We start from the raw sequence: 18,874 nt of genomic DNA, 5'->3' as shown, positions 1-18,874 counted from the left end.
TCCCATAATTGTGAAAGCAATGTTTTCCCTGACCTAAAAAAAAGATTGGATAAGCAATCCACTCAAAGGATTGGTCCACCTCAAGCCATGAAACATGTCTGAGCATAAACTGGCAGGAGAAACATAAGAAACTTCCTTACTGAAACTGAACAAGAGTTAAAAAGGATTCCTTCCAGCTTGATTACCAAACGAAAAGCACACATGTAAAAAACACTGTAAGATAAAATCATGTAGCCTGACAAATTTGGTATTTTCAAATAAACTAAAATTTTTCATTACAAGAACCTCTGCAGCAGGCTTAAACAGTCTCTGCTGCCAACAACCTATTTTAAGCAAGAATAACTATTTTTTTCATCTTACACATGGAGGAAGCACTAACACTTACCTATGCGCAATCTGATGTACAAAATGCGTACTCAGTTTAAATACCATGTCTTTATGTGTGGGAACAATTTAGGTGGTGAGGTTTTGTTCCCTATGAATTTGTTCTCAGCCAAATTGAAGCTTGTGTCAATACATAAAACATGCATGTCAAAGATTTATTTGGACTCTGGCATGTCACACTGGAGGTAGACTCACTATGAACGTAAAATACCTAAAGGTAGAAGGGTATCTGCTTTTGACACTGGATTTATTTCCCTTAGTATTAAAAACAGCCTAAGACCCTTGGACATCACAGCAATACACAGAAGTTGTTTTCCAGAGATCACAGGACAAACAACAATATTATTTTCTCTCCTTTGATCACTGACCTAAAACTAATGTATTTTGGGGAAAAAAAAAAATAAAGCATATTGAGTAATTTAGTGATCAATTAAATATATTTTCAATAATCTTTTAGATTATTTGAGCAGTTAGCTTCTCCAAACTACTAGTTAGAAAGATTAATGTTGTAGACCACTTGAAAGCTGGCACTCTAATTCTTCTTACAGTATAAACACTCATTTCCTATCCTGTTAATATGTGATTGATGCTGAGCTACTCTAAATAAATCCTCTACCATATTATTCAATTAATATTTTCTACAGTTTAGAAATGGATGATTTAAACCGTGATGCTTCTTTTTCATGAATGCTTGCAATTCATGAAGCTATGGAAATATTTGTTTATTATTCCTTGAGACATAGTATCAACCTCTTTATATTTCTGAATGGCTGAATGCCACTAATGCAAGCATTACACTCCATGCAGGTGATTCAGTCATCACTCTGTATTTAATCATTAATGCATTAGAGCAGCAGGCTGTGCCCAGCACGTTCAGGTGAATGCATGTTGCTCAGAGAGGCTGCTGAATTACTGCAGCACTGCAAGCAGAGTGAGAACTGATGGGCACAGAAGTTGGAAGACACTTCTGGGATGTCCAGGGTAAGCTGCAGCAGATTGCCCATCCCCACTCTCCTCCAAGGGTGGAGACTCCACAACTGCACTGAGCAACCTGCTCCAATGTTAAATCATCCTCACACTGAAAAAAGTTTTTCTTACATTCAGATGGTGTTTTCTGTGTTTCAGTTTGTGCTGAGACAGTGAACAGGCACATCAGAAGTGAATGTACAAGGCACAGGCAAGGTGAAGACAGGCAGTACTTTAAAAAGAATATTCAAATACATACACGAAAAGTTGGTGTGTAAAAGAAAATTACGATCCCCTTCTCCACTAAAAGCCTCCCCTCAGATTTTAGAACATTTCTAGAAAACAAATTATGTTGACTTGATTGTCTTAAACACTTGTATGTAAGGACTCGTGCATTATAGCTGTTACATGTTAAGAACAGCAGCAGCTTGTTGCAACTGCTACGACAAAGTGACATCTTCATGAATAGGACCCCCAACAAAAAGCCAATGAAATTTCATTTTTAGGAACGTGGAAAAAATTCTCATTCACAACCACAGATATGGGATAAGATGATATTAAAACAATAGCATCTTAGTCAATAGTCACTGTATTTTTTCCTTGCAGATACACCATTTTTCTTCCTCACAAATATTCCTAGATTTGGGGGATATTTACATCTTCTTAGTACCAGAATGAACACTCCCTCTGTCTGTGTTAATATCTCAGGAAATCCAGATGTGTGGTGGGTATTTGCCAAGATCCTGGTTAACTTTCTTTTAATTTGAAAAATCTTTCATATGAACAAATTGAGTGATTTTACCATTACTTACTTCCAGTCTAGACCTGGTGCTTAATACAGACAAGCTAGAAATGTCATGACCCACTGGAAAAGGTATCTTTTATTTTTAAGGCAGATAACTTCTTTTGAAACTGATTTGCTTTTGGGAAAGCAAAGACAAAGTAATAATTTTGTTTTATAGAATGTTTCAGTGGACAGGTCTTAAACTATTTGTACTGTAGCTTGAGAAACAGTAAGTAGCTGCATATCCTGAAGAAGTACAAGATTAATAAAATAAGCACCAACCATTTCCATTCTGCAGAAATGGAGGAGTACTGATGGTATTTTTATGTTAGATGCTTACATATTACTTTACCTATAAAAACAAAGTGAGCATTATTTAACCTGTGACTGACAGGTAAAAGACCAAGTACTACTGCTTTTAAGCTGACTAAACCAGAGGAGGGTCCAGAAGTACTTGAGCAGCTCTGATGCCCTCAAAGCACCACCTTAACAGTAAAATTGTTAACACATGAGTCTGAGACTAGTATAAGCAGCATGATGCAACAACCCCAAAGAGCAGGTAAGAATTTCTCCAGGAACACAAGAACACTTCAGCACAGAAGGGAAAAGCCAGTTGTTGCAAAACTTTGTCTTCTTATTTCCCATTCTTCAAATATGTATTTTCTTTATTCTATACTTAATTTGGATCTCTCATTGTATTCCACAACAATTTGCTTGTTTAGCAAGAAGCTGTGAAACAACAGCTTTTGAATAAGAGAGCAATGTACATATATACATATAGAGTTTGTATTTGTAATTCCAGAAAAAATAAGTATTAGCAAGTTGTCTCTCTAAAATATTCAAAAAGGTTACAGAGCACAGATCAAGATCTACTCATGTATGTGATTATCCTTGTCTTTCACAACATGAATAAAATACACTAAAGAGATCATAAAGTAAGTAAGTAAGTAAATAGCATGAAGCAATGTTGATCATGACAGTATTCTCCATATCCCAAGGATGCAGGGTTCTGGCCCTCAGAACATAAGCATGGCTTGTGCTAACATCTATGTATTAGCAACTGCCAACTCAAGAGGCCAGCACAACTTTCAAGCTTGTCTATGGGTACCTCTACAGACCTAGATTAAAGATCCACTACCTTCACATGACCGACAAGTCAGGGTACATTCATAATAGAGAATTCAAATCAGATTCCTATGTTGAGGCCTCTACTGACTGGAAGAAGACACAGCTCCTGGCACAAAACTCCAGCTTCCTCCTCAACAGGTCAGTATTAATCAACATGCTGTTCCCTTGCAGTATTTATTGTTTGGGAGCTTGTGTAGCAGCAAAAAATCAAGAACAGGGAGTAAGAAGAAAGGAGAAATTGACCAAAGCACTTATTTTAAGCATGCAACACACTGTGTTTTGAACTTCCTATCCAGGCATTACCTAAGGCTCATGTTTTGACTTTTTCCTCAAGAGCATATTATTATAATTTTTTGCTAAATAACTCCACAGTGACGCACACTTCTGTTACATCTCAAGGTCACGTCCGGTTTAGACGGCGCAGCTGCAGCGGCTCACAGGAGCACTAACAGGTAGCAAAGGTCCCGTCACGCTTCCGAGGCTCCCCGCGAGGACACGGCACGCACCCGTGGGCACGGGCAGGGCAGCACGCCGCACCGAGCTCTCCCACACAGCGGGGCTCAACGCCAGCTGCGAGAATTATAAACATGACGTGTTTTTTTGGATCACGGAAGAACGTTAAGTCGTTTCAAAGAAAGAAAAGTTATTAAATCAAAGTAACGATGCGCCCCGGTACAGCCGGGGTTAGGGAGCCCACAGCGGAGCGCACCTGGCGGCCGCGCACGGCTGTGCTCGGTGCGAAGCCGTGCGGGGTGACCTGTCCCTGTCCTCCGGGGCCGGCCTCCGTACGGCACCGCCGCCCGCCCTCAGCCAACCACAGCCCCCTCCCCGCGGCGCCCCCGCCCCATCCCGAGGGGTCACCCCAGGGTCTGAGGCCGCGGCAGTTCGGCGCTGCCGCCGCCGCCGCCCTCACCCCGCGGCCCGGAGCGCGGCCCCGCGGCCCGCCCGCCCCCGCCCCTCACCGGCCAGCTGAGTCACGAAGGCCTCGGCCACCAGCGACATGTCGCGGAGGGAGGGCGGGCGGACCGAGGGCACGCACAGGAACTGGGCGCCGCGCCCCCGGCGGGCCAGCGACTGCATCCGGGGCCGGGGCGGGGCCCCGCGGCTGCACCGGGGCTGCCGGGCGCGGGCGCGGAGCGGTGCTGTGCGGGGCCGGGAATCTCCGAGCACCCCGGCCTGGGAGCGACAGTCCCCTCCGTTATCCCAGCCTGAGGGCAAACCCCCGGGAACTCCCAGCGCGGCACTGCCTGCTCGGCCTCTGCGCCCTTAGCTTGGGCACAGGGACACAAGGAAACAGAACGACGAAATGCCTCCCGAAGCGTCTGGGGCAATAGGTTAGAACTAAAGGGTACAGCTGCCTTTTTCTTCATCCCTAGTTGGGAGTCTTAATTCCAGAAGACAAACTCTGCTTTTTGGAATGTACACCTTGCCTTTAAGCAACCATTAATTTCTTGGTCTTATTTCTATCACATAAAGACTATTTAGGTGTTGGAAAATGCTATAAAATTACATACCCAGTATGTTGATTGCAGAGAAGATAAAGGATATGTGAATTACTTGTTCCATTATCCTGCAGTGCCTCTTATTCCTCATTTCTTTAGCCACACTTTAGTAAGAATATCTCATTTTATCAAGTATGACTGACTTTACCGTGAAGGACAGATAGCACAACATTTCAGTCCTGTAAAATCTTAAATATTTTACGTACAGAAGACGTGGGATGTATAAATGTATTAATGTTTGTAAAGTATGTGAAACTCCTCTGGTGACACTTACTACTGAATCATTCTTCATGTGAATACATTGAATATATTTTTCCCATAATAGTGGAAGCATGCTATTAGAGCAGTAGCAAAAGCAGAAGAGCCAGTGAATGCATTGGAACAATGGACTGAGGACTTAAAACAGTGATGTGGAAGAGAACTGAACTGATTATTTTTAAATGCTGATGAAAGCTCCATTTCTAATTACAGCTGTAAGTTGAATAGCATTGAAATTACAGAAACTCTGAGCAGTCTTGAGAAGCTGAGTGGCTTTGTATTAAGAGATTGCAAGAGTCTAAATTAAGCTGGTTTGTGCTCTTTGGGTCCTTTCATCACCAGCAGTACTTAGAAGGCTAAAAACACAAGCCATGGGGCAAAAGGCTGAGCTTAAACTAGGGATAAACTAGGTCAAATCCATATATTAGCACCCAATTAAAAAAGAATGTTTCTCTGTAGAGCTCAGTTTGATACAAAGAAGTCATCTGCAGAAATGGAGGTGGATGATGCAAACTAAATTAGGGAACAAAAATCAGGAAGTAATCTAGCAAGTATGAACAAATAAATATCAACAGAAATCTGCTGCCAGATCCAAACAGTTAGCCAAAACAGGAGGAAAACTGAGTGATGCTCAGACCATGCCTCCAACAAGTGGCAGAACACAGACGCTCAGGCTTCTGTCTCTGGGACAGGAGATTGGGGCAGTACTTTTGTCTCTGCATTCCCTGTCCTCCTCCCTGCTCCCACTAAAAGGACTGTTTCAGCAGAGTACCTTGTAGGAAATCCTCCAGGGAGATCTCCAGTGACAATAGATAGGAGCAATGAAACTGACTGCATCCCCACCTTCAATTTATTCAATACACCTCTCTCCTCCCTCAGCTTTTCGAGGAAATGCATCATTCTTGTAAGCCTGGCTTCCTGCAGGGTCTGCATGTGAATTGTTTCTTCAGATGGCCTCACCATTAACAAATTTCTTTCTGGTAATTCTTGCTCCATGCCATGGAAAGCTCCCTAGCTTCCATAGATTGTAAAGGCTTCACAGCAGATCTCAGGGTGCTGGTCCCTCTGATTTGAATGTAGAGAAGGATGCGCTTTCGGATAGGATTTCAAGGGAAACTGAAAGCAGAATTGCACTGTCCCCTGGGCTTTGCATTTCAGAAGGTCAGCCCTTGATGAGGGGTGCTTACACGGGCACACCAAAAAGGTGGAGCTCAGTTTTCTCATAGCCCATCTCTCCACATGGGCTGCCCTTACCATGTAAGGTGTTAATTCCTAGGGTTAAACTGTCCACGGGTGAAGCAGGGCTAGGACACATATACAAGCATTCCACTTTAAATAGAATGGAACTTGAATAGGATTAATATTCTGCCTAGGAAAAAGCAACTGTTCTTATTAGTTCCCATAATGTTATTTAGACAACTTTTAACATCTCTGGTTCTCTGTTAATATTTTACAAAACCTATGGCTAACAACAGTGCATACCTTTACCTGCATTACGAGTCCTTTGCAGATACAATTGTTAGGAATATTTTGCAAAAGGAATTGTGAGATGGCAATGAAAGACTTTTGGTCTTGTGCATTTTTTCAAGCTCTTTGCTTTGTAATGCTATTGCTGGCCATTCAAATTATAGTCTAGCTAGCCATATATATGACAGTAGATAAGATTAAACAAATCACCAGAAAATTAAGGCATTTAACTTAGTTTCTCCAAAACTGAGAACACTGCTAGGTGTCACACACAGTTCTCGAGTTTATGAAGCACATTATGGGCTAAGTCCAGTTTAAGGTGGATACAAGAGTATTGTATCACCCCAACACTGATAGCAAATATTCCTCTTCAGAGCACTGTTGAGGTGATAGAGGACACTGCAGAGTTGATCTGTGTTGCAGTATAACCTTTCTTCATCACAAGACAACAAGCTGGGGCCACATGCTGCTCGACAGACCTCATCAGAGCGCTTTCTCAGCACACAACTGGGGACATCTGCCCAAAACACTGCTCTGCATTTCTGTGGAGCAGGTCTCTAACAATTCAGGCCTTTCCAAGACACAGGAGGAGTGCTGACAGTCACAGATTCAATTAGCAACGGTTCTGTCAAGGAGAACTGTGCAGAAATTTTGTTTATGGGTGAAATGTCTGAAGGCTGCTTGTGTGGTACGGCTGGAGTTTTGAGGAAAGGCCAAGCAGTAAAGAGACATGGGGGGAAAAGCCAGCACTGAAATGCCTTCTCCTTGCCTGGCCCACAGCCAGGCTACCCCTCTGGTGTAACTTAGGGCATCCTGGGGGCTGCTCAGCATTATGCTGCCTGTCAGTGTCTTTAAAGAGCTATTATGGCTGCTGGAAATCTCTACAATAAAGGAAGACTTGAGTAAGTCCTTCCCTGCCAACACATCCAGTGCCAGGCAGCAGCAGGAGGGTGTTTCTAGCATGACTTCATGCCAGAGGTTCTCTGTACACTAAACAGTCTGGCAAAGTACACAGACCAACAGAAACAGATTAATCTGGACTAGTATGATCAAATGGATCTCATAAAGCATTTAGTGTACTTTTAAGGCAAGCGTTTGCCTATCAGCCGTTTCATGCAATCCACTGTTCAGTATGAGGAATGGTGCCAAAACTACTCAAGCATGAGCCAAGTTGCAAATTTTTCAGTTACACGCACGGTCCTCTGAGTTTACTAAGGAGATACCATTTTATATGGAACCTGAATTCAAAATTGAGGCCAAACTCACCTCTGTAGCTCCAATGCACTTCCTTGGGAAGTTGGCATGAATGTTTTGTGGTAGTGTCCATGATGGAGTAAGAAATAATGTTGGGTTTATGACAGTTCAGGTGTACCTTACAATAGATTTTCATTCTAATAAAATGAATTGCATGCCACTGACAGTATTCCCTTATTTTCATAATCAGGTAGGCTCAAAAGGCTCTAATTGTTGTGTAAACAAGATAAGATATGATTTCTAGGAACATCCATCTATAAAAATGCAATAGTCAGAGTATTAACATTAACCACTTTGCATGTAAGGAAGATCTGCATACTTAATTGACGAACAAAATAATGCTGATGCATTTCCAGCAACCTACATGAAGATAGAAAGTGTTTATTAGAGTTTTAAGAGATACAAGAATAGCATTTCTGAAAGAAAATAGGGAATCACAAACTGTATGAAAGCCATTAGATTAATCATTTTCATCTCCTTTTCTCAGCTCCTTTTCTGCCTTCTTTTATTCAGCAGGGTCAGATTTTCAGGGATGCCAGGTCTACTTTAGCACAGCTGTCATCCCTGCAGCTGCACTGAGTGGACATCAAAGCAGCTGTGCAGAAACCCAAACGTCACTATTTTATTCACTGGAGGTGTTACCAGCCCCCAGGCTCTTGCATATCCCTGTCATTCCCAGCAGCTGCTGAGGAAGCTTGCTCTGTGCTCTGAAATACCCAATATCTCGAAGTCAGACCTTGATCTTCCCAGCTTTACCTGAGCTTTCCCAGAAGAGCTCTGCAGGTGGGCAGGGAACAGCCTCTACAGCACATCCCAGTGCTCTCAGCCCAGGACAGCAGGCACCTCCATGGGGACAGGGACATCAGCTCACAAGTCAGAGTCCAAGTAAGGAGGAGCCATGGGTAGGCAAAGAGGACAATGACCTGGACTGAGCTTCAAATAGATCCACCGGGCCATTGGAGGGGAGGGTGTCCCAGGTGGGGCCCAGGACCATGACAGTGTCTCAGCTGCCCATGGAGCTTGTTTCTCCATGCAAGTGGTGGATTTAGAGCAGTAAGTTTCACATAGCTTATGCTTTATGGGATCAGGATGCTTTAAAACAAAATCTCAGGTCAGGGGGACCTGCAAGCAGGAGCTTCCAGAAGGGAGACAACAGCTTTGTCCTGGTTTCCCTGCCTGTGCTACTGCATAGGTCCACGCTGCCTTCCTCTACCCTTCCTGCCAAACTCTGCCTTTGGTTTCCTTGAACTCAACCTGTGTTAACAGGCTGGTTCCATACTTCTCTATCTTTTTTTAATCCCTAGTTGACCAGACACCAACAAGTCTTTTTTTTAAAGCATGGATCAGGACTGCATTGTCAAAACAGCATGAATGTCAAAGCAGCAATTATGACTCCAGCTTGCAGTAGCAATGCCTGTAAAGGTTCATCCTGATATTTGTGTAAATCATACTGTAGCAAAATCTAGATCCATCTTGTTAATGAAAATAATAATTGTTCACAGTTTGACTGTAGGCACTGGTTAGGCAAGTCTTCTCAAACTCTACAGATGTTATCTGGAAAATTAGGGAGCTGCAATTGAACTCAGTTTCTGGACAAGCATGAGGAGGAGGTTTATTAATTCATCAAAGTTCCTTGTGAGAGGGTCTAAATCCTTTTCTGGAGGCCAGTATAGAAGGAATTAACTTTTTTCTTCTTCTGTAGAAATGATCAAAACTGCCTAGCCTGCATGGAGGGAAGAGGCAGCTGTAATGAATTATTTATCTGCAACGCCCTGTAAGAGGGATGCGCCGTGATTAATTGTAGAGCTGGGCAGGAAATGGTTGCCTTGTCCCAAAAGATTTTTTGAGATTAAGGATGTGTTGCTGTTCCACACCAGGATAAAACCAAAATCCCTTTACAAGATCTTGGAAAGGGAGAGGGAGCAAGACCCACCTACAAAACCCCCTCGTCAGTCATATGCATAGAAGTCTTAGAACACCTGAGAATAAAGTTTGGTAGAGAGTTAATCAGATCCAAACCATCCCATTCAACCTCCACATCCCTGGGAAGTGCTTTAGGGAGACCAAAATGGAGGAGCAGGGACATGAGCCTTGTTGATCTTGCATGAATGCCATCACTGCTGAGCCAGGATGGGGCTTAGGTCTTGGCTTTTCATGCTGTTCATTTCACTTCAGCAAAAGAGTTGTGACCAGTTCTACCTGATTACTCAGTCCTTATAGAAGCAACCCATTGTTTATACTGACTTTTCCATTTTTAGAGCTAAATGCTGCAGAGCTGAATGATCTTTTATAAAATTTTTACCTCTGAATGGGAAACCTCCTCTTTTAAAAAGCTTACATGGAAGTGACTTTATTTTCTGAATCATTTCCCCCACGTGCCTCATAGATAAGAAGTTTTCTCTAGTGGGTTTTTTTTCCAACACCCCCAGTTTAGGCACTTAGCCTGACCATATCGAAGTGCCATGCTATATTTTTAAGGGAGGCTGAGAACTGATTTGATGGATACAACATACCAGAATCTTCAGAAGTTGAATCTATTCCATCTAAAATCATTGTCTTGTTCCATAAAAGGAACAAGGAAAGCTTTGCCATATCTTCATTACAGCCGTAGAAGTTCATACTTGACATAGTTTCTCCCCAGGGTACGACTGTGGTAAAGAAAAAAATTATGCTGACTGAAATAACTTGAATGTATATACATTAAAAACATATGGTCTTCTTGCTTGTAGGTATGAGTTGGTGAAGCTGGATACCTCTTGAGATTTGTGAGGGGATGTGGCAGATCAGATTGATCCTTTTCCTGGCACCAGGAGAAGGATGTGAGAAAAGCACCAGGTGTTTTCTTTGGTCTTTGTAGAGACAGAACAAGCAGAAATAAAAAGTAGTGCAGCCATGATTTCAGAACATTTTGCAAATAAGATACACTTTTAATCTTTTTGAACACTGGGACATGGAAAAGGAATGCCTGGTTGAGAAATACTTTGAGCCACATGAGCCATATTCAGTTTCCATAAGTGTGCAGAGAGCACAAGCTAGCTAAATTTCAGTTTAATCCAGCTAAATTCCAGCCTAGTCCAGCTAACAGCCATGTGTATGCAGGATGTTCCAAATCCATTACTTCCTCTCAATTCCCCGGAGGCTGGCAAAAGTTGCAAGAGTAATGTTGCTAGGATCTGAAACCTTCTTAGTCAGATGTTTAGAACTAAATGTGTTCAGTTAAATTATTGCTGGTACAGGAGACTTACACTGATGAGTCAGATGGCCAGTCTGTCTGAACTATCAGCAGAGTTGGATTCAAAGAGGACCAATGCAGAACAAGCCCTGAGACTGACAAATCCGGCAAATGTGTGCAATTAGTTACACTGCCTGTACGTCATGTGGCCACTGGTGAGGCTCAGGCTGCAGCTGATAAAGACTTTAGGACACAAATTGCAGGCTGGCAGGGACTGCAGATCTCGGTGTCCCTGTCTGGATGTGACTGATGCCAACATCTAGATATGCCATCGTACCATCGTTTTTTATTAAATACAATGGACTTCAAATTTAGGAAATTTTTCTTCAGAAAAACAGGCCAAAGCTGTGCTCTTCCAATTCTTGAAAGTATGGCCATCTGCCTCTGGAGTGGGTGAGCTCTATTGCAGGCCTTAGATCGTGGGTGATGGACACAACAACATCACAGATGACACTGACAACCTGCAGACAGGATGTAATGTTTTTATTCTTGTTTGGATTTATTTTTTTCTTTCACATTTATAATTACACCAGACTTGTCATAGCCATTTTCTTGTATAACTCTTGCTGCAACAATTCACGCATTTAAAGTCCCAAATCAGATTATCAAATCTATCTATTTGATTTGGTACTACATTTGAAAGGCAACCAGAAGCACCAGGTGGTCCATTTCTTAAGTGAGACGTGACATTAAGAGTGTTCATCCAGTCCTGTCCCATTTTTTTTAACTTTCTGCCTAGTCACATTGAAATGAAAGTCACAGTGCTCACAGTGCTCACAGTGCTGGTTACAATTACAAAATTTTACAAAATCTTGGACCTATTAGAAGATGTCACCCTGTTACATGCACGGTTTGAGGTCTAGTCTCTCTAGCATGAGAAAATGGGTTTGATAGCTCATTGGTGTCGTGTACCTACTACACTTTTACTTGGCTGGATTTCTAAAGGGAAAGATAGATTATTTTATTGATAGGCTTTTAACACTGTTTGATAATTATCATTGGATTTGATACACTTGGATGTTGAAGAAAATGTCACTCCACATAAATTGTGTAATTTATAAATCTATAAATGTCTACATATTAAAAATAATTATACCAATATCTATGCTTAAGATATGGATCTAATACTAGAGATTGCCAGGATTAGAAACTGTTTCCATTATCTGAACAGTAACTGTGCAAAATCAGATCTGAGTAGTCATTAAAAAATTTACTGATATTTTTATCTATTTTCAAATACCACTCTAAACTTTATAGTGTTTAATCTAGCTTACTTGTTAAAGGAACATAAAAAGAGGCATTAGGAATGTAGATTTAGTGTAGCACAGCCATTAAGATGAAGAGTAATGGCAGGAAAGCCTTAGCTCTCAGATTCTCCTGCTATACTAATGTCACCAAAATCATATTACTGGGTTTCAGGTGGTTTTCATTGGCTGCATGGGCAGAAGGAATGGTTCCTTTTGCCCCACAGAAGCAGGTCTCCTGATCCACTGAATTCACACCTGTGTGTAATTTTATGCACACCCACAGCAGCATGAATTGATGCATTGCAAAGGTCTTTGTTCTCTGTGTAAGGGCTCAAGCACCCAGGTTAGGTATGTCCCCCATGCTGGTCAGTGTAGGGGTATCACTCTAAGGTCAGGGCCACGGGCCAGACTGAATGAGTTAGACCTGTTAAACACTTTCATAAGACATAATATGCCATCCTGGTTAAAAATGCCACATTTTTCAAAATAAAATGAAAATTTTTTTTAAGTTACTATTTGCAACACTATGCTTGCTGATGAAGCATAGTAAAAGAGATCTGTTTTCCAGGTGGTAGGAAGTCTGCTAGGCTAGTAGAAAAGAAACTGACTGGATTTGTTCCTGTGTTTGTTTGTTTACTTAAACTGCTGGTTTTCAATCTGCTAATCACCAGTGGCTGTTGTCTTTTGAGGAAAAAAACCCACAAGAGTACCAAAATTGTTTATGAAAAGCTCTTTTGTGGACCAGTGGTCTAAAGTTTTTCAATATAAAGGAAGCCTTGTACAGTTTACAAAAAGGTGTCGGGACTGTATCTCCATCTGAGATTTTAACATTCTGTGCAAGAGTAAATTGGCTTTAACAGCCAAGGAAGATTTACATATTGTACAGCTGAGGGTTACTTTGTTCGCTTGGCTGATGATCAAGAACAGCAAAAGGCTTCCAGATAAAGCTAAACTACAGTAAGACACTGGCTCTGTGAAGTGTCTTTTCCCTATATAATTTCCAGAATTATCTGAGGCACATTTTAGAGATGTGGTTAAGTAGTCGTGGAATAACAGATATTGTTATGATAGGGAGGAGAATGATTTGTCATTTGGTTCACCTTTCTTTATCAAGGTGACTTTCCTTGGTCAAAGACTCCTTAGTTCACTGATACTAGGAAAAATCATGAAAAAACCATGGTTGAGATTGAGTGAATCACATAAACATACAGCTGTATATAGCCATATATTGCAAATAGAATAAAATGTGTGTCCCCTAAACTTCAGTCACCTCTTATTGATAAACTGGTAACAGCCATGTCTCATTTGGGGTTTCTCTCCATACCCACTTCTCTTCAGTCACCAGGGATTTGCAAGCATTCTTGGGGGTTCCTTGGAACTTAGGCTGACAGAGCAGTGCAGGACAAATCATAAGTATGATTCTTAGCTGTTAAAGACAAGTTCTTGGAACTCCAAAGAGGTGTTTGCATTTTGTAATTCCGACTACAAAGATTTTTCTTAGAAGAAGTAGTAGTCTGTTCTCCTCTGCTTGTAGTCTGTACCATTATTTGCATAAGCCACAGTTCCAGGTTGTACCATAAATAAAGGAGAGGGACACTTTTAAAAGGAGATTAAAATATAGGAACTGGGTTGCGTATTTTTGTTTTCTATCTTACTGTTGGCTACTTGCACGGTCAAAATAAATTTGGATATGCAGCTCATACCATAAAACAGAGTCGTTGGTTTGACCCTCAGCAAAGTGTTCCCTTTGCTGTAATTCCAAGCAGTAACATACTAAATCTGTTCCGCTTGGGAAGCCAGATACCCAAGCAAGCCTGGGTTCTTACCTAAGCTTGATTTTCAAAGAGGTGCAATTTTCTGTTATCAGTTACCTATCCAAAGAATATGAAATCTCTACCTTCACATATGCCACGTAGGAACAGTAATTTAACAACTTTTTTTCCTCTTGGAAGCCTTCCAAATCAATATTTTTGTTCTGTTTCAGGCAAAATGGAAACACATAAAAAATTACTTTGTTCATATCCCTTTGTAGCCTGTGGCCCTTTGAGCAACAGTCAGTAGGCAAAAATTAATATATGACTGAAAGAGAATGATCTTTCTGAGGTTTCTGATGGTGGCTGAGGAAAAATAAGGCCAGGAAATAGTAGTTTTATAATTTGCAATAAATTATATGGTGGTGGGTATCTACTGAGTCCAGTCTGGAATATTTTCTCCGATTGCAGTGAAAACTGCACCTTATGCTCTTACCTCTAGCTGCCAAATCTAAAACCTGTTTCCAACTGCTAGGCATCAAATTGAGCATGTGTGAGACACAACTCTTGGGATTAATGTTAAATGAGTGAATCTTAGACCTTATCTATCATTTATTTGTCTCATGTGTGCACCCATGGATATCACAGGCATTTTTATTTAATTATTCAAGAATTGGCACGTGACTTGCATTAGGTCCTTCCTCTGGATATCTTGCTGACAGAATAGTGCAAAGGAGCAATATCTAATCCTCATACAGCTAAAACTGTGTGTGAAGAGAAAGATCCTATTAAACTGGCCCTGTCACGTGAGCGGAAATTACACTTAATACTAAGTTCTGGTTCTTAAGACAGAATATAGTTATGTCCATACCACTAAATTGATTCAGACTGCCATAAAAGAGTCGTAAGGTTTCATCTTAATTTCAGAGTAAATCTCCGTGTATTCAGTCTGTGTCATTTTGATGGATACAGAATTATGCACTGCTACAAGGCCAGCACATATATTTATTTATTCAGGACAATATATGTCATGAAAACATTCATTGTAAAAGACTTAGTGTTCTCTAATGGTCTGATCCAGCATCACTGAAATCAATGAGAATCTTTCTTTCCATGTTGGTAGTGCAGGAGCATGCCAGCAGTATAGAAAGCATTCCTCTGACCTAAAGTGCCTGGCACAAATGTCAAAATTACTAGGAAAATAAAAGGCTGACAAACAAGCAATCCCATAGACATGTGACGAATTTGGAGGCAACTGAAAATACAGCTATTTTCTAAAGTTTGTATGTGAAACATATGTTCTGAGAAAGATGGGTTATTCTGGCTATATGTCTATGCTCACTTGTAGTATTAAGAAAAAAAAAAAACAAAGAGTAGGAGCAGAGGAGTTCACAAAATGCACCTTTAAGACAGCTGCAGAAAAGAGATGGTTAGTTTACTTGCCTTTAAAATTCAACTTGCTAAACAAAGTTGATTTATTCAAATTTTCATTAATTTTACCACATTTTGCTTTATTTTGCTTTAAATAGCACCCTCAAAAAAAAAAAAAAAGAAAAAGGTGGCAGAAGTACTATTTCTTGTTTTTAATGAATGATCAGCCTGCAGTATAAATGCTTATTTGGTGTCATTACTTTAATGAAGATCTGCAAACCACATATTTTGGTTGCAACTCGTTTCACATGAGTACTTCAACCCTGGGAATTTTTAGGGCTATCCCATGAAGTGAACCAGCCCAAGGGACATGAACCATAACACTATATACAGAACAAAAATGTGCCTGTGTGCATGCACAACCATGAGCCTCTAGCATTATTGTCCTTTGCCAGTATAGTCAGGATATGACATGTGACCAAACACTTCTGTCTTGGGAAGTCCCTTCCTTTGGATGTTCACTGGGGGGAACACCCATGTCCCTGCCAAGGAGGCTCCTGCCCCCATTTAGCTGTTGACCTGTTGCCACAACATCATCACAACTTGCCTGCCCAGCTTTTGGAAGTAGTTTCCCAGGGCTCCCACCAACCTCTGCTGAAGCTTCCATCAGCAGTGGCTTCCCAGTCCCTCAGCAGAAGTCTTCAGAAGAAAGCCTTAAGCAGAAGGGCACCTGAGGGAATGGAAAGTATTACAGAGAGTAACAATCTTCTGTGTTGCAGACTTTCTGACTTCAGACATCCATCTTCATCCTCTCTCTGTGCTCGTTTTACCCAGCAAGCATCCAACAAAGACAAACAGCTGTTGGTGTCTGGGGCTGGCTTCCAGACAGGGACCCAGTGCATTTCACAGGTCCCCTTGAGGTCTGTCTCCCCTGGACCCATAATTGGTTCTTCACCCCGAAGTCCAATACCCAGCAGAAATCCAGGGCAAAAAGAGACTTGTCCAAAATAAAAGACCTGTCCACAAATAAATAAAATCACCTTCACATAAATCCATATGTCATTCCTCTCCACATTGCTGTTATGCTTTCCCAGTCACAAATGGGAAAAAAGTCTAAATTCAGTTCCTTTCTCCACTTTGATACCGTTATTTTATTGATGGGAACATTGCCAATCTTTTTTATGCAAGTATCCAAGTAAAAGACCCAGGAATCCTCTTGGCCTTTTAGTCTTTGGTCAAACTCAATGATCTTTCTGAGCTTTAACAGGTCTTGAGATTTTGCATGTGGTGAGATTTGTTGCAAACTTATTTAATATGATGCAATTTTTTAGCCATAAGTACAATGAAGACTGAGAGAGCTAGATGAACTGAGAATCTGTCCCTAGATGCTGTAAGAGGCTTTATATTGTCTAGGGACATGTGAAGGGAGCTGGGAGGCAACAGAGTGGCTGCTGGCCAGTCTTGGGCCACCCAGAGCCTCTGCAAGGGAAATTCCAGCACCTCTGCAGTTTGAAAGGGAAGAGATGCTCCTCTTAAGACTTTATTTGTTTTTAAATTTTACCTCGTAGTTTTTTCTGTCAAAACCAGATTTTTGACTAAATCAGCCACATCAGGAAAAGGAATGGGAATGAATGAATGACAAATAAATACAAGCAAAAACCACCTCTTTTTTGCAGCAATCTTGCAAAGGGCAGGGCAGAAGACAAGGACACTTCTTTCAAAAGGGGATCTTGGACTCATGCCATGACCATCCCTGACCCTTCCCGTAAGAGGAAGTTTCCCTGCTCCGCTTTCTTTGGGTTTCTCCCCTTCTGCACCAACTCTCCTCGAGCCCATGGATCTGTCTTTTTAAATGCAAAACGAAGAAAAGGTCGGGAGCGTGTGGCAGCCCTTCCACGCACCCACCGCCCACTGAACCCAGGGGAGTTGGCAGAGCCGCTCACTGCCCTGCCCTGGGGGAGCAGCGCTCTCCCCTGGCTCCCAGCTGCGTCCGCCCGCTGCCTCGGCCCGGTCCGACACCGAGCAGAGGCGCTCCGGGCCGGCGATTTTCCCTGAATCCTCATAAATAAAACTGTACATAAAGTTGCAACAGAAAAAGCAGCGGAACTGCACCGCAGCAGTCCCGCATGAAAGGACACCCGGGTACCCCGCCGGCCGCAGCTTCCAGCCCAGCCCCGACGTCCCCGCGGGCCCCGCCGTGGGGGCGGCGGAGCCTCACTCGGGGCCGCCCGGGACACCCGCGGGCGCGGCGGCGGGGGCGGCGAGCGCCTCCCGTTCTCGCTTCTTCTGCTTCATGCGGCGGTTCTGGAACCAGACCTTCACCTGGGCGTCGCGGAGGCGCAGCGAGCGGGCCACCTCGAGGCGGCGGGCCCGCGACAGATACCGGCTGAAGTGAAACTCCTTCTCCAGCTCCGTGAGCTGCCGGGTGCTGAAGCTGGTGCGTGCGGGGCAGGCGGGAGGTTCCCCCCCGCACGGCGCCGCACCGCCTGCAACGCCGAAAAACACCGCGCTTCAGCAGGAGCAAGGGCAGGGGGAGGAAGGGGGGCGGGGGTCGAGGCAGGAGACGGGCAGAGGGGAGCCGGGATGAGAGCAGCCCCCACCCGCTCCCCGCCGCCGCACTCACTTCTCCCGGGCGGGCTCCGCTTCGCTCGCATCCACTCGAAGGTGCGGGGCGCCGCCGGGGCCGCCGCGGGAGTAGGGGAGCCGGGCGCGGGGGCGGCCCCGGGGCAGGGCGAGAGGTGCCGCAGCCCCCCGCCGCCCGCGCCGAGGCAGAGGCAGGGGCGGTCGGGGTCCGGCGGCGGCGGCGGGCGGCCGCTCCCGGGAAGGATGGACGTGGCGTAGCCCGGCGGTCCGGCTCCCCGGGACGGCCGGTAGCCGGCGCCCAGCGCCGCGGGGGGAGCGGCCGCGCACCCCAGCGCCTGCCGAGGGGGCGCGGCGCTGGCCGTGGTGCCCAGCGCCAGGAAGGCGTCGTCTCCTCGCTGGGGGTACGGGACCTGCGGGGCCCCGCGGCGCAGCCCCGGCGGAAAGGCGAGAGCAAAGTACCCCAGGTCCATGACCCACGGGGCAACACCGCGCCCCACCGGGGCAATATTGCCCTAATATAGGCCCTGGAGCGGGGCGGCACGTCCCGCCCCGCGGCCAATGGGAGCCCGGAGGGGGGAGGCCGCGCCGGGCGTCCCGGGCGCCGCCAGCTCCCCTGTACACGCCCGGCTGCCCAGGGCTGGCGCGGGGCTGCAGGTGGGCAGTCCCGCCGCGCCGTCCCGGGATTCCCCCGGAACAAGCCGTTCCCCCGGCACGCTTGGGACGTTTGCTGGGAGTCTGGAAGGTGAGTGAGCCGGCGCTTTCCCGCTATCCGGGCTCCCGCCCAGGTGCAGGTCTGCGCTCTCCCTCGCCCTGCTGCCGGCCAGGCTCCTGGAGGTTCCCATGGGAGCCCACGCGGGCACACCCAGGTGTCCACACCCGGAGGCTGGGGCGAGGGGCGGGATGCTACTGCACCTCATGGCACTTAATGGTCTCGTTCCATTAGATAA

General features: G+C 44.3%; 1 protein-coding gene and 1 long non-coding RNA gene across 2 annotated transcripts; both read right to left on the bottom strand.

Moving 5' to 3' along the window:
• Positions 1-622: 622 nt before the first annotated feature.
• LOC121673538 lies at positions 623-4,523 on the bottom strand. The gene is made up of 2 exons (XR_006019228.1): positions 4,225-4,523; positions 623-3,832 (listed from the first exon to the last, which is right to left on the bottom strand). It is a non-coding gene; the product is annotated as an uncharacterized LOC121673538 (long non-coding RNA).
• A 6,914-nt stretch (positions 4,524-11,437) lies between these two features.
• On the bottom strand, positions 11,438-18,608 carry LOC121673536 (homeobox protein Hox-D1-like). The gene is made up of 2 exons (XM_042046900.1): positions 17,968-18,608; positions 11,438-17,830 (listed from the first exon to the last, which is right to left on the bottom strand). The coding sequence occupies exons 1-2, from the start codon at positions 18,395-18,397 to the stop codon at positions 17,559-17,561; spliced, it is 702 nt and encodes a 233-aa protein (XP_041902834.1). The 5' UTR covers positions 18,398-18,608; the 3' UTR covers positions 11,438-17,558.
• Positions 18,609-18,874: the final 266 nt, after the last annotated feature.

This window comes from Corvus kubaryi, unplaced genomic scaffold, assembly GCF_017639235.1.
Source record: "Corvus kubaryi isolate FWS band 111438036 unplaced genomic scaffold, C.kubaryi_AGA036_p1.0 65482, whole genome shotgun sequence".
In the NCBI taxonomy this organism is placed as follows: domain Eukaryota; kingdom Metazoa; phylum Chordata; class Aves; order Passeriformes; family Corvidae; genus Corvus; species Corvus kubaryi.
The sequence above is the reverse complement of the archived record's forward strand: the minus strand, read 5'-3'. Positions and strand labels throughout refer to the sequence as shown.

Bases quoted from the DNA above. Each gene is read 5' to 3' on its own strand.
- LOC121673536 (XM_042046900.1), bottom strand. From the start codon at position 18,397: ATGGACCTGGGGTACTTTGCTCTCGCCTTTCCGCCGGGGCTGCGCCGC. The intron at 17,831-17,967 runs GTGAGTGCGGCG...TCGGCGTTGCAG, and splicing joins GCGGAGCCCGCCCGGGAGAA to GCGGTGCGGCGCCGTGCGGG.